This window comes from Euprymna scolopes, chromosome 23 (assembly GCF_053919585.1).
Source record: "Euprymna scolopes isolate OS-2025 chromosome 23, ASM5391958v1, whole genome shotgun sequence".
Classification (NCBI taxonomy): Eukaryota; Metazoa; Mollusca; class Cephalopoda; order Sepiida; family Sepiolidae; genus Euprymna; species Euprymna scolopes.
In genome coordinates, this window is record NC_136504.1 from 78,425,613 (window position 1) to 78,446,610 (window position 20,998).

The 20,998-nt window shown below is 32.6% G+C and overlaps 1 protein-coding gene across 4 annotated transcripts in view; it reads left to right on the forward strand.

Annotated features, from left to right (window-relative positions):
* LOC145246027 (coiled-coil domain-containing protein 186-like) overlaps window positions 1-20,998 on the forward strand; it is a 202,114-nt gene that overhangs the window by 156,506 nt on the left and 24,610 nt on the right. For all 4 annotated transcript variants that reach the window (XM_080107851.1, XM_080107852.1, XM_080107853.1 and 1 more), the window contains 6 exons: window positions 2,625-2,699; window positions 7,551-7,635; window positions 10,045-10,124; window positions 12,773-12,931; window positions 13,506-13,663; window positions 16,864-16,933. In XM_080107851.1, the coding sequence (XP_079963977.1) occupies window positions 2,625-2,699; window positions 7,551-7,635; window positions 10,045-10,124; window positions 12,773-12,931; window positions 13,506-13,663; window positions 16,864-16,933 (627 nt within the window). The remainder of the gene's footprint in view (window positions 1-2,624; window positions 2,700-7,550; window positions 7,636-10,044; window positions 10,125-12,772; window positions 12,932-13,505; window positions 13,664-16,863; window positions 16,934-20,998) is intronic.

Consider the following 20,998-nt stretch of genomic DNA (forward strand, 5'->3'; position numbering starts at 1 on the left):
AAGAACCTTTTACAGTAAAACACTTTCTTTTGGATTGTGGCGATCTCGTGTATATCCAGCAAAATTATTACAATGTCAACAATATGAAAAAAACTATTTAAAAAAAATAAATTCCAACAAAATACTAACATTTCTGAAAAAAGTAAATTTATATAAAAGAATATAACTTTAACTCAATCCAACTCTACCACACACCCGAAAAGAAAAAAAAAAGCACATCACCTAATGATGCAAAAAAGGCTGACTTGACTTATTGAATAAATTAAAACGTCTAATCCACAAAAAAAAAAAAAAATGAAACTCTGCATTAAATAACCAAAAAAAAAAAGGTTGATATGCCATAAAACCAAACCAAACCAATAATTTTCAAATGAAGACGATTTGCTAATAAAGATCACTCTACAAGCATTGGGGGCACTAGAGAATTGCCTATTGTCAATGTAGAGAAACCAAGAGAAGAAATCAATATTTCTCAAAAAAAACTAATACTATGGATTTAGAATCGCAAGAACCAGCATGAAGATCATTTAGGATAAGAAAAATACTTAATAAATACAAGGACTTTGTAACATAAGTTCTATCATTTGTTTTGAGGGGAGAAATGTATCATCATTCTTAAGGGGAGAATTGTTATGGTTTTAACCACCCTTCCCATCCGTTCGATTAATTGGAACCTGTCTACAATCTTGAGTAAAAGATTGTATAAACTATGGGTAATTTCTAGTGATTAAAACATTTTATAAGGAATGCAAGATTTGTCTTTTGTTTTTCTTATTTCACAACAGAAATCAAGAGGAAGAACGACTCTACTGTCACTACTATGGAAAGAAGTTGAGATGTCACAATTGAGTGAGATAACTCTTATAGCAAGTGAACAACTGTATTTGTCAAACGTCAAAAATTAAGCACAGAATAATATAGAACCCTACAGCAAAAATAATCGATATTTTTTTTATTACTTTAGCAATTAAAAGTTGTTGATGTTTTTTTATTATTTTAGCAATTAAAAGTTGTAACAACAAAGAAGGGAATAAAAGAGAGGGCAACTACAAAAAGAAGGGTGAAGAGGTCGCAACTGATTTCTTAAAAAATAGCAAAGTGAATGTTACTTCAATTCTAGACACAATAGACATCATTACCACCTTTTAATAGGTTGCCACATGAAACATTCATGCCAACATAGAATACTGATCTCTCCTCCAATGAGACAAAAGCAACCATGGTACATCCTGTAGGATAAATACCCTCGAAAGATACATCCAAATTATGGTTTATACAGGGTGGGGCAAAGCAACTTGCTTATTGTGTTTTAATTGATATTCCAAATAAGCAAGTTGCTCTGCCCCACCCCGTATTTTATGCCAAGAATCTGTCTGCATACATCCTCTGCTGCTTGAGAGCTAGGTAGTAAGTTGGGCTGATGATAAATCCAACAGTATCAGTCGAAAATAGAAGACCTAAAGTTCAATGTTTCACTCAACTGTTGCACAGGCTTTTTCAAGATAGAAAAGATAAAAAAGGTAAAAGACTAGAAGATCTGTAATTTGGGAAAATATATAAGCAGAGTATAATTGAAGTCTGTAAGGAAGGGAGATAAAAAATAATACATATATGCATATCTTTTTCTTCATGTATTAGGTCTGTTTTTGCAGACATCGATGATCATGGCTCATCAGTCCCTTTGGCATTCAAACTGTTTCTCCATGATGTTCTTTGCAATATAGTACCTATAGTAGGTTGCAATTACTTGCTATAGTGGCAGTGTTTATGCAGAGCAGGTAGTCTTAACCATTGTACCCCAATCAGTATCATTTGCTTAACAGTTCATCCATCATCTGCCTGCTGTGACTCTAATCAAGGGACTAAGTGGGTACTTGACCTTACACTGGTTAGTGGAGGGAAAGAAGCACCTTACTACTCTTGATGGTGGAAGCTTCTGCCCTGCCACCCTATACACCACCTAGTATTTCCAGATGGTCATCCATCTGGAACTGGCCAAACTCATTGTTGCTTAACTTCAGTGATTTGGCGAGAACAGGTGTGTCAACTTAATTATGCTGTATTAAATTAAAAAATTAAGTTAAAAAAATTAATATATCTATATATTTTTAGAATAAAAAAAACTGTATGATGTCAAATATGGTATATTTCAAAATGTTATATTTTTTTAGCAAATGGAGTGATGAACAAAGGCATTTCAATTTGTTGCTAATCTCATCCTCTCACTATTTCTCTTTCACGTTCTTGCTCTCAAACATACTTTTACACATACATCACTTTAATTTACATTGATGCTGATTTTTGGTAAGTATTTAAGAATCAATATTTGCTAATTATTTTTGTATATTTACAACTATTATTATCGAACTTTCATTTTATTTGTATTGCTGTCAAAGATATCAAACTTTAATTTATTTTTCAATAGATAATTTAGACAATTAAAACACATATGTATCCCAACATTTTCATTTTTTACACTTGTCTATTTATATTGCTGAATTTTATATAAATATTTTTTGTTATAATTAAAATGTTTATTTCACTAATCAGTTTAATTATTAAATATATTTGCCTTTTCATGTGATTTTCATTCAATTGAATGATTAATTTCTTTGAATTTTTAGGTGCTTTTATTAGAAGATGGTTGTAACAGTATGAAGATCAAGATTCAAGAGTTGGAAATGAAATCACAAGAATTGGTAAGTGCATAAAACTAATACTAGCAGAACCCATGGAAATTCCATGGAATGAGAAATATATTGAATCAACAAATGTGTTTGAATAAAGCAAACTAGTTAGTGCAAAAAATTAGTTTTTGAGACAGAAAAACTAATAACAAGCAGCAAATGAGTTTATTAATATTTCTATGAAAATACGTATTTTGAATATAGAATTGACCTAAATGAGATAATTGATTACTCAGAAAGTAATATTGTGTTACATAGTTCAATACAAATAATAAAATTACATTGTAAGAGACAATCTTTTTCAAAGTCAAATTTTGCAAATTTCTCTGTTTTAGAAGCAGTTTTGCCTTAAAAAAATTTATTCGGCTTTTTTTTTTTTTTTTTTTTTTTTTTGAAAGTGTAATGTACAGACTTACTAAGGAAGGAGCAAGCAGAATATTATACAGATTTAATATTTATTAGAATTGTGGGCCTTATAGACCTAAATTCTGGTATATAATAAAAGTTTAATATAAGTTAAAGCAAAAAATTTGTTTTAAATGCTCTTGATAATGTTTACCCATTCATGCATTTATTTTTTATTATCACTATGCAAATCATAAATCTATGATGTCATAAGCTATGATTATTTTGTTATGGTAACATTGTATGAGAAAGTCGCAGTGATTTTGAGCTTTTTCTTACCTTCATTTTTTTTTTTTTTGCAGCTCTCTTATATTTGTCATGTTTGTAACGGTTGCTTGACAAATCTATTTTATTTATATGTGTAATATCTTGCATTATGTTGAATTGTCTTTAGGCTTGGTACATGTGAAGTAATGTCTACTGCATAGGCATGAAGACACTACTGTGCTGATGCAACAAATCAATGTGCACATAGTAAATTACCGCGAAAGACAATTCAATTCCTATGGTGTTAATAAGACTTATCCTGTTCTCGTCCTGTGGCCAAATGAGATGGAACTCAAAGATACCACATTCTGTTCTTTACAAAAGCCAGTTTATCAAACAACTCTTTATCTTCCAGTGTTTCTTGTAATAAAGTTGGTTAGTGGAGATATTGATATTTTCTTTGGAAGATGGTGACCCATATCTTATTCAATTCCAGTCAGATGCGTCCAGACATGACCAACTCTACAAAGGGACTTTCTTTATTCTGACATTCTTTCAGACTTATCATCTCACAACTAAATTTGGTAACTCAACGTGATTTTATTAGTCATCTTTATTTTTTTTAATTTTTTTTTTTTTAATAAAAGTGGTTGGAAAAGTTATTAATGAGAGCACAAAATGAATTATGGTTTAACAATTTCATGGTTTTTATTTTTAATTTCAGATTTGTACATGCAAACAGGTTTACTATTTGCATGTACAAATCTGTATATGTTAAACAACACTCTTTTTTAGCTATTTACATGCGGATGAGCATGGCTAAGAGACTAAGGAATCAGACTGGAGACTTGAATGTTTTGGTTTCAATTCTAAGCGACGGTATCTAAGTCATTCTTTTTTATTTTACTTTTTTGAAATCGTTACAATATAATGGGTGCAATATAATAATCAATAGAGTTTTGGCTCTATAATGATGAACACAAAATCTTCATCTTAATTGATTTAAGCTAATTTTATGACCAGGCAATGCCAGGGGCAGCCTGCTTGTAAAAAAATATTGCTCAAGAAATTTATTTTTACTCTGCAGCAACAGAAATTTGTTTTTACTCTGCAGCAACAGAAATTTGTTTTTACTCTGCAGCAACAGAAATTTATTTTTACTCTGCAGCAACAGAAATTTGTTTTTACTCTGCAGCAACAGAAATTTATTTTTACTCTGTAGCAACAGAAATTTGTTTTTACTCTGCAGCAACAGAAATTTATTTTTACTCTGCAGCAACAGAAATTTATTTTTACTCTGCAGCAACAGAAATTTATTTTTACTCTGCAGCAACAGAAATTTATTTTTACTCTGCAGCAACAGAAATTTGTTTTTACTCTGCAGCAACAGAAATTTATTTTTACTCTGCAGCAACAGAAATTTATTTTTACTCTGCAGCAACAGAAATTTATTTTTACTCTGCAGCAACAGAAATTTGTTTTTACTCTGCAGCAACAGAAATTTATTTTTACTCTGTAGCAACAGAAATTTGTTTTTACTCTGCAGCAACAGAAATTTGTTTTTACTCTGCAGCAACAGAAATTTATTTTTACTCTGCAGCAACAGAAATTTGTTTTTACTCTGCAGCAACAGAAATTTATTTTTACTCTGTAGCAACAGAAATTTGTTTTTACTCTGCAGCAACAGAAATTTATTTTTACTCTGCAGCAACAGAAATTTATTTTTACTCTGCAGCAACAGAAATTTATTTTTACTCTGCAGCAACAGAAATTTGTTTTTACTCTGCAGCAACAGAAATTTGTTTTTACTCTGCAGCAACAGAAATTTATTTTTACTCTGCAGCAACAGAAATTTATTTTTACTCTGCAGCAACAGAAATTTATTTTTACTCTGCAGCAACAGAAATTTGTTTTTACTCTGCAGCAACAGAAATTTATTTTTACTCTGTAGCAACAGAAATTTGTTTTTACTCTGCAGCAACAGAAATTTGTTTTTACTCTGTAGCAACAGAAATTTGTTTTTACTCTGTAGCAACAGAAATTTGTTTTTACTCTGCAGCAACAGAAATTTATTTTTACTCTGCAGCAACAGAAATTTATTTTTACTCTGCAGCAACAGAAATTTATTTTTACTCTGCAGCAACAGAAATTTATTTTTACTCTGCAGCAACAGAAATTTATTTTTACTCTGCAGCAACAGAAATTTATTTTTACTCTGCAGCAACAGAAATTTATTTTTACTCTGCAGCAACAGAAATTTATTTTTACTCTGCAGCAACAGAAATTTGTTTTGACTCTGCAGCAACAGAAATTTGTTTTGACTCTGCAACAACGAGTGCTTTCCAACACCCTGGAAAACCTCATCAGTATGCTCTGTATTTAAGAATTCAGGCGAAAAGTCATTTCCCTCTCAGTACAAACCAATAAGTCTTCTGTGTGTCATGAGTAAGTTGTTGGAATCCATATTAAATAAAGAAGTAGTGAACCACCTCAGCAGAAACAACCTCCTTAGTGACATGCAATATGGTTTCTGCTACGCAAGATCTACAGCAGATGTGCTAACGGTTATATCTCAGAGGATTAGTGAATCTCTTGACAAAGGCTTCCTTTCCAGAGCAATTTCTCTTGACATATCGAAGGCCTTCGTTAAGGTATGGCATAAGGGCCTACTTCACAAGATTTCCAGCTACGGTATCACTGGAAATGTTTTCTCAATTATTAAATCATTTCTCTCCGATAGGTTCATAAGAGTAGTGGTTGATGGACAGAAATCAGAGGCCCACAGTATTAATGCTGGTGTCCCTCAGGGGTCCATCCTGGGCCGAACTCCCTTCCTGATCTACATCAATGATCTCCCAAAACACATACTTAAATCATTCATTGACATCTATGCTGATGACACGACCACCTATGGCAACACATCAAAGGGTGTAAATGACAGTTCTCTCTTATTCTTTCTCATCTGATCTTGAGCGCGTAGTACAGTGGAGGAAGAGGTGGCTGGTTACTTTTAATGCATCCAAAACCAAGCTTCTATCTTTACATCATCAACGCTCTGATCCCCATCTGGCATCAATTGAAATGGATGGCTCTCATCTTAGGGAGGCTCCATGTTTTGACAAGCTTCTGGGTTTGATCTTTACTCCTGATCTGAAATGGAACATGTACATTAGGTCTGTTACCAGGGATGCTGGGAAAATGGTGGGATCCTTCTACCGCTCCAGAAGATATCTCACTATTGATGCAATTCTCTATCTATATAAAAGCCAAGTACGTCCAAGGATGAAGTACTGCTTCCACATCTGGGCAGGGGCTGCTAAAAGCAGCCTATCCTGCCTTGACGAAGTACAAAATAGACTTCGTGGCTTAGTAGGGGATGCCCTTTTCTCTACCCTGCAGCCTCTCTCCCACACAAGAGACATTGCAAGCCTGTCTTTGTTTTATCATTATTTCCATGACAAGTGTTCATCTGAGCTCCAATCTCTGGTCCCCCCTCGCCAATCTTTCACAAAAAACACCTGTCTATCTGAAACTACTCATTAATTTTCCCCACTCTTTATCTGTGCCTAAATCCAAACGTAGATTCCATGAGCAGAGCTTCTTTCTTAGAAGTACACGACTGTGGAACTCTCTTCTGTTTACTTGTTTCTCACCTGACTACAACTTGGATGTCTTCAAGTCCAACGTAAACAAATTCCTGACAAACCGCCCCCCCCTTAAATAAGACACTCTATCAAATCTCCAATACTAACGATTACTACAATACTATCCCATTGATTACTGTACACGCAATAACCCTTATCCCTGAGTGGCTTCCGGGCCTTGATAAGTGGTGACCTCCATGTAAAAAAATAAAACAAAAAAAAAACAGAAATTTAGTTTTACTCTGCAGCAACAGAAAACTCTTGCTGATAACTGTGAAAGTTATGTGCTAATTCCTTGCATAGCTTGTGTCAAGCATTTCAATGTCTTAAAATTGTTTTCCATTTCCATAAAAAAAAGTTAATAAAACCCAGTGGCTGGAATTACATTACATAGAAATTGTTAACAGAAACTCTTAGTTGACATTTATTTTGACTTAATCATATTACATCACACTAGTCTGCTAGTTATTAATTTATGAACGTGATTAGGTTTATGCAGCTTCTTTATTCTAATTTATTCAGGATGGATGTCTGAAGAATTTGATAAATGTATATATATTGTATATATATTTTTATTATTTAGCAAATGTTTTGTTTTTCTTGACAGCATAATGCTTTGGTAGAAGAAAAACAAAAACGTCAAGAAGAAACTACTTCTTTGGCTGAACAGTTACATGACAAAACAAAAGCAGGTTTGTGTCATTATTCTACTTTGAAAAACTTCTTTTATTTGTGGGTTTTTTTTTTTAATGGAAATCGCTTTAGCAAAACGTGAAACCACTTGTAAAGAGTAACAAGAATGAAAGATTATTGCAAAGACAGGAGATGCCTATTTGCCTTAGTCTTGAAAAGACCAAGGCTGTAAATATGAATAAAACAGTCAACAGAAAGAAACTTCCATAATCCTGCAGTTTTTTCTTTTTTTTTTTTCTCATGTTGGCTATAATATGCAATGGTGTTATCTGTTTTTGCATGAAAACTAAAATTTTAAATTCCAATGTCATTTTGAATCATAGTTTAACTCTTCACCCTCTTATTCTTATTTTACTTTATTTTTATTAACAACCTATTAACCATATTTTATTCCTTCTTTAAATCTAATTAATAATTATTAGTTTAATGTTTACATCTCATGCTTCATACTTACCTCCCTATTTTCCATTTATAATGAGGAGAACCTATTATCAATTTTATTTTAATTTTTTGTGGAGAAGTGTAGATACTTATTCTAAATAATCACTCAGTTAATCCTAATTATCCATGTAGGGGTACAAAAATACCTGGTTCAGAACCCAGATACAGGGTTACCTTTTTTGGTGCTGATAAACCCATAGATCTTGTCAGGTTATGTATTTAGAAAAAAGAAAACTCTGATGTAAACCTGTGCTGCTGACTTCGTACATCATGGCACCAAAGAAACTAGGGAGAGGCCTTCTTAGTCCTTGTTGATAACCTTTCTAAAGCTAGTGATACAAACAAATTACATGTTTGCAAACCTAAAATGCTTAATGGGTAAATAGGTTTTGCCTATCACCGGCTTTTATACTCCTCCTTTGTCTATTAGCTAGGTGCAGAGATACGATCACAGCCACTCAGCAAAGACACCCAGTGTTTGGCCTTGTTTCCTGACTAGAGCATCCCCAACTTCCGTCTCATTCTCTTCCTCTAAAACTGGGCATCTTGAGAGTACTTGATTGCCACATATATTCACGCAATTAGACTAAGCCACTCTTGTTTGGCAGGGTTGAGAATACCAGTTTGATAATTTGTCTGGCTGCTGTATTCTGACTGACAGTACAGGCGTCATAACTCTTTGGCTGCTCTGTCATCAGTTGTATAATATCAGGATGGTTGTAGTGCCATGTTGCATATAGAAAGTGAATCTGCACTTATCTCTAGTGGGCTTTCCTGAGGCCACAATCCTGTAGATGAAGAGTTTGCTGATGATCTACTTGTGTGTGTATGTTTGGTATCATACAGATCCACAGTGTCCAATACTTCCTGCCCTAAAACTGAAACTATTAAATGAAATGACAGCCAAAACAAAAAAATATGATCAAACCAGATGCACACTCAAACAAAACCAATTCACCTCCTCGCTTGAGGCTCACATTCACAAATATCTGTGACCTTAATTCTAACTTAGATGATGTAGAATCATTTCTCCTAACAAATTCCTTGGATATCTTAATGATAAATGAAAGTAACCTGCACTTCTCCATCCCCTCTAACTACTTTAACATGTCTGGTTATCTCCCACTTTGTGTCAAGGATTCGGACACATACACAGACGTGGAGTCTATATTGGTAACCCTCCTCTTAAATAGAGAATCCAAACTAGAATCAGATGACTGTGCTTTTGGCTAACCTTGCAATATAGTGTTAGTTATATTTTCTCTACTGTTCGCTCTCAACCCAGGATTGTATCCTAATCAACCATGTCTCTGACAGCATAGATGCAGCACTCTCTCTAGATACTAACATTCAATATATTTGGGGACTTAAATGCATCTGATAGTATCACACATAGCTTCTCTATATCCCATTTCCTGACACACTGTCACGTTCTTGATCTAACTCCCTTTTAGACCCATTTCTGACCACAGTTCCTGAAAATTGTGTAACAAATGCCCATACCCCACTCTGGAATGCTGATCACATTGTAATACCAGTAGACATCGCTATAAGCTCTTGACCCCACGCTGAAAAGTTATTGCTCAAAATAAAAGGGTACTTCAAGAAGGCTGACAGGAAAACTATTGGAGATCACATCAGAAATGCCCAGTAGAGTAGTATCTTTTGTGTTCTTGTGGAACAGTGTTGAAATGGGGTGAATGGTTTAAAGCAATTAAAGCACATGTTCTCCAATGGTTCACCTTTACTTGTGCAGGTGCCATTGCTCAAAATTAAATCATACAATCAATTCTAATTTGTAATCAATAAGCTACTTTTACATACTCAATCCGTTTAAAGGATTCCATTAATTATTGCTTTATTATAAAATATCCAACCTTAGATATTTTGGTAGTTTTTTTTTTTTCATTAAAAATTGAATTTTTGTCCGTTTAAACATGCACTGCATTTATTTTTCTCTTTGAAAGTGGAAGAGTTGAGTGTTCAGCTGGAAGAAGAAAAAGATGATATGCGGACATTAAAGCGGAAACATGCAAACAACATTAAAGTAAGTTCAGAACATTTTCAAACTTATCGATGGCTTAATTTTTGTTATTTTTGGGATAATGTTTGTGATTATATACATGTCTAGTTGTAATGGGATTGGTTGGTTGTGAATGAATTTATATTTGAAATGAAAAATGTGAAAATCATATGGATTCTTAGTTCAGCTCCTGACTTATACAGACAATGGAGAACAGAAATGGGTTGAGTTTCTATAGATTGATTTATGGTAGCAATTGATCAATTAGAATAGTTAGAGGAATATTTGTGGAAAAATAAATTTGAAAGATTCAGGATTTGGACACAAAAAAGTTTAAAAGTAACTTGGTTCCCAGTCTAGGCAATATAGCTGAAGGTTTGTAATGGAATTTCCATGTCAACTCTTGTTTTTGCAAGTTCCTCCCCTACCCATATTACATATTTACTTTATCAAATACAATAATAAGTGTCCTTCAATGCCTTCGATAGTTTGTTTTAAAAAAAAATATAGGTAACGATATATAATAGACAACATTGTTTTAAATAAACTTACTAATATGTTTCAGAATTTTTAAGTTAAGAATTAACATTTTGGATTATTACACTGGTCAACAACAAATTTGTTGTCTGCATTTTTTCCAGCTGATTTAAGATGAATCTGATGCACTAAATCCAAAAATCACATTGTTTTTGTTCAATCAGGTCAAGTTTTTGAGCTATGGCCACGTGTCGTATTTATGTTTTTGTACGCATGTGTAGAGCATTTTAAAAATTGGTGGGGGAATAATGCCATGTTTTGATGGGAAATGATTGTTTTAATTACAAGAAATGTTCAGATCCGATAGTTCTTGGTGACTATGTCCAAAAGAGATCAGTTTGAAGTCATAAAACCTTGAAATCTTCCGAAAATTGGTGCTCAGCTTACACAAAGAATAACTGGCCTGTGCAAGAGGAACTAGTACCTTGCAAAAAAAGAATGTCATCAATGACCCTCTGGTGGACAGACACAGAATACTCTTCCCACTGCTTCACATCAAGCTCAGTTTAATCAAGCAGTTCACTAAGGCTCTGAACAAGAATAGTGACAAAAATCAACTGATAATGCCACAAAAATGCAATCGATTTTGTCACAAGATCTGATTTTTTTTCACATCAACTTAGCACAAAAACCTGACCTGATGGAGAGAAACGGATGCAAAAAACCCCTTAATCTGTTGTAGAAATCTCGACAACATTCAAAAAGTAAAAAATTGTTGTCCAATCTTATTCTCATCTTGGTTGTTATTTTCAGAATGTTTCAGCTGATGTAAACTTTCAGCTCCTTCAAGTACATTTTGTCAAACTTAGGAATCTTTCTATCGAACTTGAGAAATCTATATAACATTTCAAACTTTATTTAAACAATGGGATTAGATAGTTCTCATTCCATCAACCATGACTGGGTAAAAATATATTATTATTCTTCAACCCTCAGAAGACTGTCACTTAGAACTGATTTTTAATAAATGCTATTATCCATTGTGCCACGAGTTCATGTGGATAGTTCTTATATGAATTTGGGAACTTTAAACTTCACCTTGTTTTAGCTGTGTAGTATTACTATTTATTTTATTTACCCTTCCAGGAGGTTAGGCACAAAGTCAGGTGTTTAGTTGAAAAGTCAGTGCGCTATGGCCCTCAAAGAATGCCTTACCAGTCTCATCAGCATTCTCATTTCATTTACATCATTTGTCAAAATTTGCTTCCTATGGAAAGAGAAGTTGTTGCAGGTGTTGAAAGAATCGATAAACTCATCTACCGAGATAACATAATTGATTCCAGTAGGAGAATCGACACAACAATAAGCCAATATATATTTGCCACATGGAAAGTCTTCAAGCAGTTGCCAACAAAAATGCAAGAATCTCATTATATGTGAGAGTGGCAGCATACAACATGTCCGACTTGTATTTTTGTATGGCTTCAAATCATAGTCACAACATGATCTTGGCTACAGTGCATCGGATGGTTAAAAGTTATGGTCTCATTCTACAGACTTTCATGAGAAAGTATGTTGTACAATGACATTCCAATTTGTATGGTCATGTTGCTCATCATCAATCATTTGAAATGCTATTGATCACATTGATGTTGATTACTCAAGACTACATGGTAAACTGTTTCAGACATGGAAACGGTTAGTTGATGACAACCTGATTTTTACAGGCAGCACAAGCGAAACTTGTGTAGACAAGAAAAGTTAGAAGTCATTCACAAAACGTCTAACCTTAGGCATGAGACATAAAGACACAAAACGAAAATGATAATTATAATAGTGCTAGAAAACTTGAGTTTCTTTTCTCTTTTATTGAAACCATTTATTAACTGTCGTATTTTTCTCATGACATAATTCTGACTTACAGTATCTTTACAAAAGTTGTTGAGTGTTTTTTTTTATTCAATTGCCTTCTTAAAAATTGCATACCAAAGAAAAGATGTTGGGATAGTCAACAGTTCTTCATATTTTACATGTGCTATTTACAAATAAACTATTTACAAATAAACTATTTACAAATAAACTATTTACAAATAAACTATTTACAAATAAACGCAAAATTGTTTGAGTTTTTGCTTAATTCTTGTAAAATTTAAAAAAAAAAAAAAAAAAAGCTATTGATTTTTTCTTTTTAATAGGATCTAACACGACAGCTCACTCAAGCTCGACGGAAACTTGAAAGCTATGAAAATACTGGAGAAAAAGACAGCACCAGTCTCAGTTCGCGAACTAGTTCTAATGGTTCCTTGAACACGTTGGACAGTAATGTTATCCACCGAAATGGCAACCCTGATCAGGTAAACTTGCAAGACTCACAACAAAATATGCAAGTGTTAGAAGAATCATCTCCAAATGAACAACTACAACTAATTTTACACCCGTTTTGCTTTCTTCATTTCCATAATTGTCAGCTAGCAATAGGCAAGTAGATATCAACTAGAACAATGTCATTTTGATATCCCTACCATCTAGGGAAGAAAACGTTCAATGGACATCAACTTCCATTTTGTTTATTACAACTAACAAATGGATATGCACTCAGCACAACCATAGCAATCTTAATCGCTACTAAATTACGAGTTTTACTTTTTATATAAAACAAAAATGATTTAATTCATATTTTTCGATTATGATAATCATTAACCTTTTCATAAAAATTTGATTTATCTCCTAATTAAATGAAATTTCTTTCATTTAGTGTCTGAATATTTTTATCTTGCTAAATTCTATGGAAATATTTTGCTAATAATTGCTTACCAAAAAAAAAGCTGATAGTCAATAGTTCTTACATCTGAGGATATGTTTGTTGTCTCAAAAGATAATTGTGTGTACAATTTTTGTAATGTAGAATTTCTTTGTCATGTGTTACAGGAGTATCCAGTTATCACTGAACAAGTGGAAGTTGATAAACAGGTTCTTATTGAAAGGATAGTGAAATTACAAAAATCACATGCACGTAAAAGTGACAAAATTGAATTCATGGAGGATCACATTAATCATTTAGTGGATGATATTCAAAGGAAAAAACGGTATGTATCTCCCAAAAAAATAAAATTGGAAATTCTCTAAAAACTGAACAAAATTGAATTTATATCTTTTCGAATGCAACAAGTTTTAGTGCTCTTCAAGTACCAGGTAACTTGATATTATATTTATGGTATCTCATTTCTTCTCTCTATTCATAGTTGAAATTGGAAACAAAGTCTTATACCAAGATGAAAATAATTTATTTGAAAGAATAATATCTTGAATAAAATTTTATGAGGATTTCAATCATGGTATTACTTTTGTATTAGAGCATTTATGATAATATCACCTTGGATCACAATAAATATCAAAGATCACGTTTTATCTCTATATATAATAAAATGACTGCAGAAATTCCCCTCTGGACCAAAGTATCATAGGTTTGCAACATGCTACAAACATATTCAATACATGTAGACTATTAGCCACTATCTTATTTAACTTTAGAATACCTTTGCAAACACATTCAATCGTGATAATAAATACTACATTACATCCTAGGAGCAACACTAACACAATTGCACATCTTTAAAGGAAGGGGTACTTATTTTTCCCTCTAAATACTACCGCCACTAGTCTACACTGGGAGGAAGTCTACATGTTCCGCAAATTCTACACTAACCCTAACCCGTAACTACCTCATACACACACAGACATACCATTAACTTTCCCATAATAGAATCAAAACATAATAAAGTCTTCCTTGGGAAAATCCGCTGCCTCTGATTGGTTGTCCTCTCTCTTATTCCGGAATTAAATCATTCAAATGAACACTTCAGAACATTATATGGCATCGCTACAATAAACATTGATTCACACGGCATCAATTTCAGTTAATAAACACTTAATTTCCAACATATAACAACAGCGAACAAATCTTACTACCTTTTTACGTAAGTATTTAGCTTCTCTGCTAAGACTAAAACATACACAAACGTACATAAATGTACTTTCTACATTCTTTCTTTCTTTGTGTTCATCACTGTCAGATGTAAACAACATACTAGTAGTTGTTGACCGATATTATATCAGACGGAGTTTAATGATTAATGTTTGCTTATTTTTTTTTTCCTTTACACATCTAATTATACACATTAACTGGTACTTCTGCAGTTTAAATCTTGTTTATCCTTGAGTCTCACTCAGCAACACCTGGTGACCGACAAAAAACGTAGGATTATATTGAGCAAACGGTCCCTAAAAAAACAACCTACCCTAATAAATTCATAACTTTTACTGGTTTTTATTTAGGTTTTCTTTTTTGGCAATTGTTTTTTTCTGTTTTTGTTATAAAAGTTTTGTTTCTTTCAATTAGTGAACAAATATACTTGTTTTGTTTTGTGTATGGAAAGTTATTTTGGTAATTTTTTATGATGTAACCCAGCATCGTTTAACACCTAAAAAAACAAATGATAATCTACTTTTTGTTTTTTGGGCCTATTACGTTCAAACAGCCTTCAATAAGGTATTTTTTACGACTTAACCCAGCATAGTAAAAACACCCCGGACATCCCTATGTTAAGAATGGCTTTCGGAATAAACATATTAACAGCTTCTGAGGTTGGGGGTGTTATTAAAATAAATCGCAGAAAGATATTTTTATTATACAAATACAATTTTTGGCATTTATAATTTAAATATAATTTTGAGCATATAGCTTTACATGTCTATGGTGTAATCTAGTGGTCCAATTTTCACAAACTCTATGTAGTAAATTGAGCTGTTTTTTGGAAACAATGCTTTGAATGCTGTCTTTCAAATGGTCTATTGTGTCTGGTTTATCATGGGACGTTAAACATCCTGAAAGAAAATAATCTTATAGGTTAAATCGCACAAACGAGGTGGCCAGTTGACCATTCCATTTTGGGAAATTATTTGTTCATCAAATGTTTCTCTCAGTAATTTACAATTTGAAAACACTGCTCAAATGTTAGTATTTTCATGATGAATTGCCAAACCAAGCTGAACTCAAAGTAGCCAATAGTTTCCAAATCTGCCATTAAATATAAGCAGTTGTCAATTTAAAGTAAGATGCCTATAAAAAACATCCTACACATTTAAAAGCACATATGAAAAGCACATATTTCCAAATAAAAAATATTTAATATACTTGCATATCAGGCAAAAAATAAGCATCCTCACCAAAAGTTGGGAAAAAATGTTGAGTTGAATTTTAATAAAGTAAAAATTTATTTTATGGTATTTTGCGTGATTCACTATTAGTCTAAGCATAGTTTTGAAGAGTTACATAAAACAGAGTAGCTAAGTCTCTTAGGATGTAGTCCCAGATAACATGACTGCCCCTTTCCAATCTCCTTTTCTCTTGTTAACAATGCCTTTCTAAATAATATAAAAAATGGATGGATGCTGCCGAAATGAAAAACTGATTTAATTTTTTGTTTTACATAAGTCTTCAAAATTACTTAACCTGAATTTTATAAAATTGATTTTTATTCTTCATTAAAATTCTACTCAATAAATTTTCTTAATATACGAATATTTTAAGCCAATATTGCCATATTGATGTTCCTATGACTGAATATTCTGCTGTATTACAGCCAAATTGAAACTCTTACAAGAAAGCTGTTCATATTTGTTTTCTTTCAAAATTGAGTAAATTAAATTTACAGTCTATGAAAAGTAAATCTAATTGTTGAGATAACATCTGGTTGGAAGAATAAGATCCAGCTGATTGATGTAAAGACACCTACAGGCACATTGGATGAAATACATCTGTTTGGTACATTAATAATATATGGCTGGGAACTATGTCCCACAGGGAATGTGGCTATATTCAGTGCGTAGGCAAAATCCCAGTTGAGGATGTATGGATGTCGAATGGTTTCTATTGAAATCGACAAAGTGGCTGGTTGGCTGAATTCAAGAGATCAGTGTTTTTCAAATTCCATGCAGTCTTCCTCTCATTAATTCTACTCATCTAGTGCAAACCAACAATAAAGATATTGTATTTTTATACCCAAGTGTTCAATGTAATTCTTTTAAACACACCAACATTCTACAGAAATTCATCACTTCATAATGGCATATAACACTGACATATTCAAATAAGTTTTTTATTTTAAAACTGTGCTAATTTCAATTCTTTAAAACCATTATTTCCTTACCTAATCAGTGTATTATCTTTTTATATCTTTAATGATAAATACCAATGTTTGACTATTTAAACTTGAATATCTATCAGAATCATCCAGAGTTATGCTTTGAGAGAAGAAGTTGGTGTCCTAGCACCTGAATATATGGATAAAAACAAGGTAAGAGTTCTTGGATATTGTCTTAGACTGGAAAATTCATTTCTTCTTTCTTATTTGCATGGTTGTTATTGCTTCTTGTTTTTTTTTAATAACAATCATTAGAGAAATAGTTCATAATTGTTATGATTACTGGAATGTTATAATTATAAAATATGAGATTTTGCACGCTTACAATTTCATAAACAGAAACCTTCAATTTAAGTCTGGATAAAGGGGGTGTACTGGTCCGATGCAATGTTGCTTAACTTTGATGTTCTAATGAGAACCAGTGTGTCAATGTGATTATGCTGTATAAGCAATGTTGAGCCTGGCCACACTATAAGATGGGTTATCATTTGGAAGTACTAGGATCTGGGATATATGGAAGCGGGTAAGGTTAGAGAATAAATATGCATGTTCGATGACTTATATGGAATGAGAAAGAACCAAAATTATTCATATTTACAACCGTGTAATTGATTTAAGCATGAAGAAGCATTTAGACATTTTTTTTACAATCTTTTGGTGAAGAATGCATAAGATATATGTGTGCGTGCATACATGTGTATTGTTGATCATTGCTGCTCAAGTGTGGAATGAAATAAATATTTTGTTTAAAGTTGTTATCGAGGTAATTTATGCTTGCAAAGTTTGTTTGTTCATGGTTTGCAATATTTAGGGCTTACCTTGATAAGGTTGGAGTGTTGCAAAAGTTCATTGGATTTTAGCATTGGTTTGCTTGTGTAAGACACATTTGGGGTGCATGGTACACATGTCCTTTTCGCCTGCTACTCAAGCAAAAAAGAGGAAGAAAAAAAGGGGTAGAAGACGAAAGAGAGAGAAGGAAAAGGGGAAATTAGTGTCGCTCCCTCTCTGTTAGAGATATGGTTAAATGGGTTGATAATTGCCTATTTTTTCTTTTACAATTTGTGTCTGTGTATTTGCTTTGCGCAAAGCTTTTAAACTTGTATGTCTCTATAAGTTATTATCAGAGGCTGAGCAAACTGTGTCTATTCTGCCTCTTTTCATCTATTTTTACAAACAAGGCATGCACACACCTGTAATCATCTGCCACCATGTACCATATGTCTCTTGACATATTACTTATCCGAAGAATCAATCATTTCTTCATCAATTCACTATACTTTGTCTAAGAAAACCAACATTTGGATTTGCCTTGTCTGCCACAAGATCATTAAATATTTAAGAAATATATTAAAGTTTATTTGTGTTTTTGTTGATTGATATTTTTCTAACACATTTTATTTGGCTACAAGTTCATTTATCTATTCCAAATAGATTTCGTTTATTTGTTTGCAGCTGATGTTTAATTATGTTGCACCTGCTGTTTTTGTTCATTTAAAGAGTTCCCACCTCCCCTTTTTTTCAACTCCTTTTTAGAAACACCATTTTTTTTTTTTTTTTAGAACAATGCATTTTTTTAATCAACCCCATCTTTTTAGAACCAACTGTTTTTTTTTTTAAATCAACGTTTTTAGAATCAATTATTATTTTTTTTTTATTTAAAATTTCCCTTTCTTTTCACAAAATCATTTTTTTAGAATCAACCCTTTTTTTTATAATTAACCATTTTTCAAAGCCAAACCATTTGAGAACTAACTACTATTTCTTTTCATCCATTCATATATATATATTTCCCCCAAACCTCTGGCCTTGATAGTGGGGAGACTAAAACTTGCTGCTATGGTTTCAAATGATCTGAAATAATTTGGTTTTCATACATAAAGTAAATTTCACAGTATATGAGGACTATTTGATACTGGAGATATTCATAATCATACCCTATTTCCAAAAGAGGAAAGATATAATGTATAAGAAATATTTGGAATCAAGTTTCTCCTTGCTGTTATTTCAGATCATTTGGAACCATAGCATCATGTTTTAGTCTTCCCTCTATCAAGTCCAGAGGTTTTAGAGAAATATCTATACTTGTCACTAAATTGAATATTGAAATGTTCATATCTTTGGTTTTATTGGACGAAACTACATGGAAATTTGCAGGTTTTCTATGGTTAAAATTTTATGACAATTGGTAAAAAACAAACTATATTTTCACACCAATAAAATATGTCCAAATTTGCCTACATTTGTATATATAGTGTCCTGGCAGTTTAGCTTCAGTTTTGTTGCTTTGAGATGAATTTTGCTTTGTTTTTGTTTTTTTGTTTTTTTGTTTTGTTTGGTTGTCTCCCCTGTGGCCTTACCAAGCCACTAATATACAGGGTGTCCATAAAGTCACTTTAAAAAATTTATAACCTTATTTGTATTTGCAATAGAAATAATCTGTAAAAAGGATTTGAAAGAAGTAAATCTATATTTTTTAAGCTTTTATTGAAATTTTATTTAACTTTCCACATACCCTCCATCATTAGCAATACAAAGGGTAATACGATTTTGCAGCTCACGAAAAACATTTGCCAAATGATTTATAGTAATGCCTGAAATCACATTAGTTATTCTAGCTTTCAAATCTTCCAATGAACTAGGTTTGGTTGCACACTCAATTGTTTTCACATGTCCCCATAAAAAAACCTAATGGAGTCAAATCTGGTGAACGTGGAGGCCAATGAAATGGTCCACCCCTTCCGATCCATCTATTAGGAAATTCCTGATTTAGAAACTGTCTAACACGCCGAGCAAAGTGACAAGGAGCTTCATCTTGTTGAAAAACTGTATCATCTTTCAAGTTTAATTGTTCAAGTTGTGGAATAAAGTAATTCTGCAACATATCTAAGTAGCTGTCACTGCTAATAACATGATCTTCAAAAAAATATGGCCCTATGATTCGATTTATTCCCAAAACACACCACACATTAACTTTAAGAGAGTCCCTTTCATGTTCAACAGTTTCATTTGGGTTTTCAGTTCCCCAAATTCGGCAATAATGCCTGTTGACCTTGCCACTAATGTGAAATGTTGCTTCATCGAGAAAACAGTAAATTACTCACAAATGCATCATCATTACAAAGTTTTTCATTGAACTGGTGACAGAAAGTTAGCTGTGCATAATAATCCTCTTCTAACAACTGTTGATGTAACTGAATTTTGTTAGCTTTCATATGAAGTTTTGCCCACAGAATCTTATGCACAGTAGACTTTGGCAGCCTGAGCTCCAATGATGCCCGTCTTACAGACTTTCTTGGACTTGCAGTAAAGGATTCTTCTATGAAAGCAACACTTTTGTCACTGACACATGTCCTTCCAGACCGTGGTTTATCATGGACAGAGCCTGTCTCTTTAAATTTTTTCATCCATTTAACAATGGTGTTCCTATGAGGCGCTTTTTTATTGTATTCAATTCTAAACTTTCTTTGTACAGCAATAGTAGATTTCAATTCAGCCAACCAAAGGACACAGTTTACTTTTTCCTCAATTGAAGCCATGGGATCAAATTGATTCTGAAAAACAAAAGAAAACATTTTTTACTTATTTTTTACTTATCTAAAAATTGTTACGAATTTTGTGGTGAAAAATTATTCAATAACTATACTTAAAACTAGATACATGAAACTTTATAACATTTTTTACAGATTATTTCTATCGCAAATATAAATAAAGTTATAAATTTTTTAAAGTGCACACGAACTTTATGGACACCTTGTATATATAGTATCTTTATTACACAAACATTATTGGTTACATATGTGCATACATGTTTCAGTGGAATCTCAATTTAGAGAGACTGATTTCTTCAGACCAAAATAAAGAAGTGATATTGAAGCTAAAATCAAATTCATTCATTTTGTATGTAAAAAAAAAAGACATCTGGGTGTGATTGGAAAAGAGAGGGTTAATTTGTCAAGATGAATAGGTTGGGTTAAGGAGTAAAGATGTGGCAAAGAAAGAAATAGTGGGTGAAGAGAGGGGAGAAAGGGGAAATACATTCCAGTCTAGACAAAGTATCTTAGTTGGGAAGGAAGGCGGGGGGGGGGGGGGTTATAGCTATATTTTAGTTTTAGGACAGAAGTGTCTATACTTTGACCTGAAGTGGTTTCAGGTCATACACTCAATGGATAATATAGCATATAGATTTAAGGGTCACGAAAAATTATTAAATACTAAAAC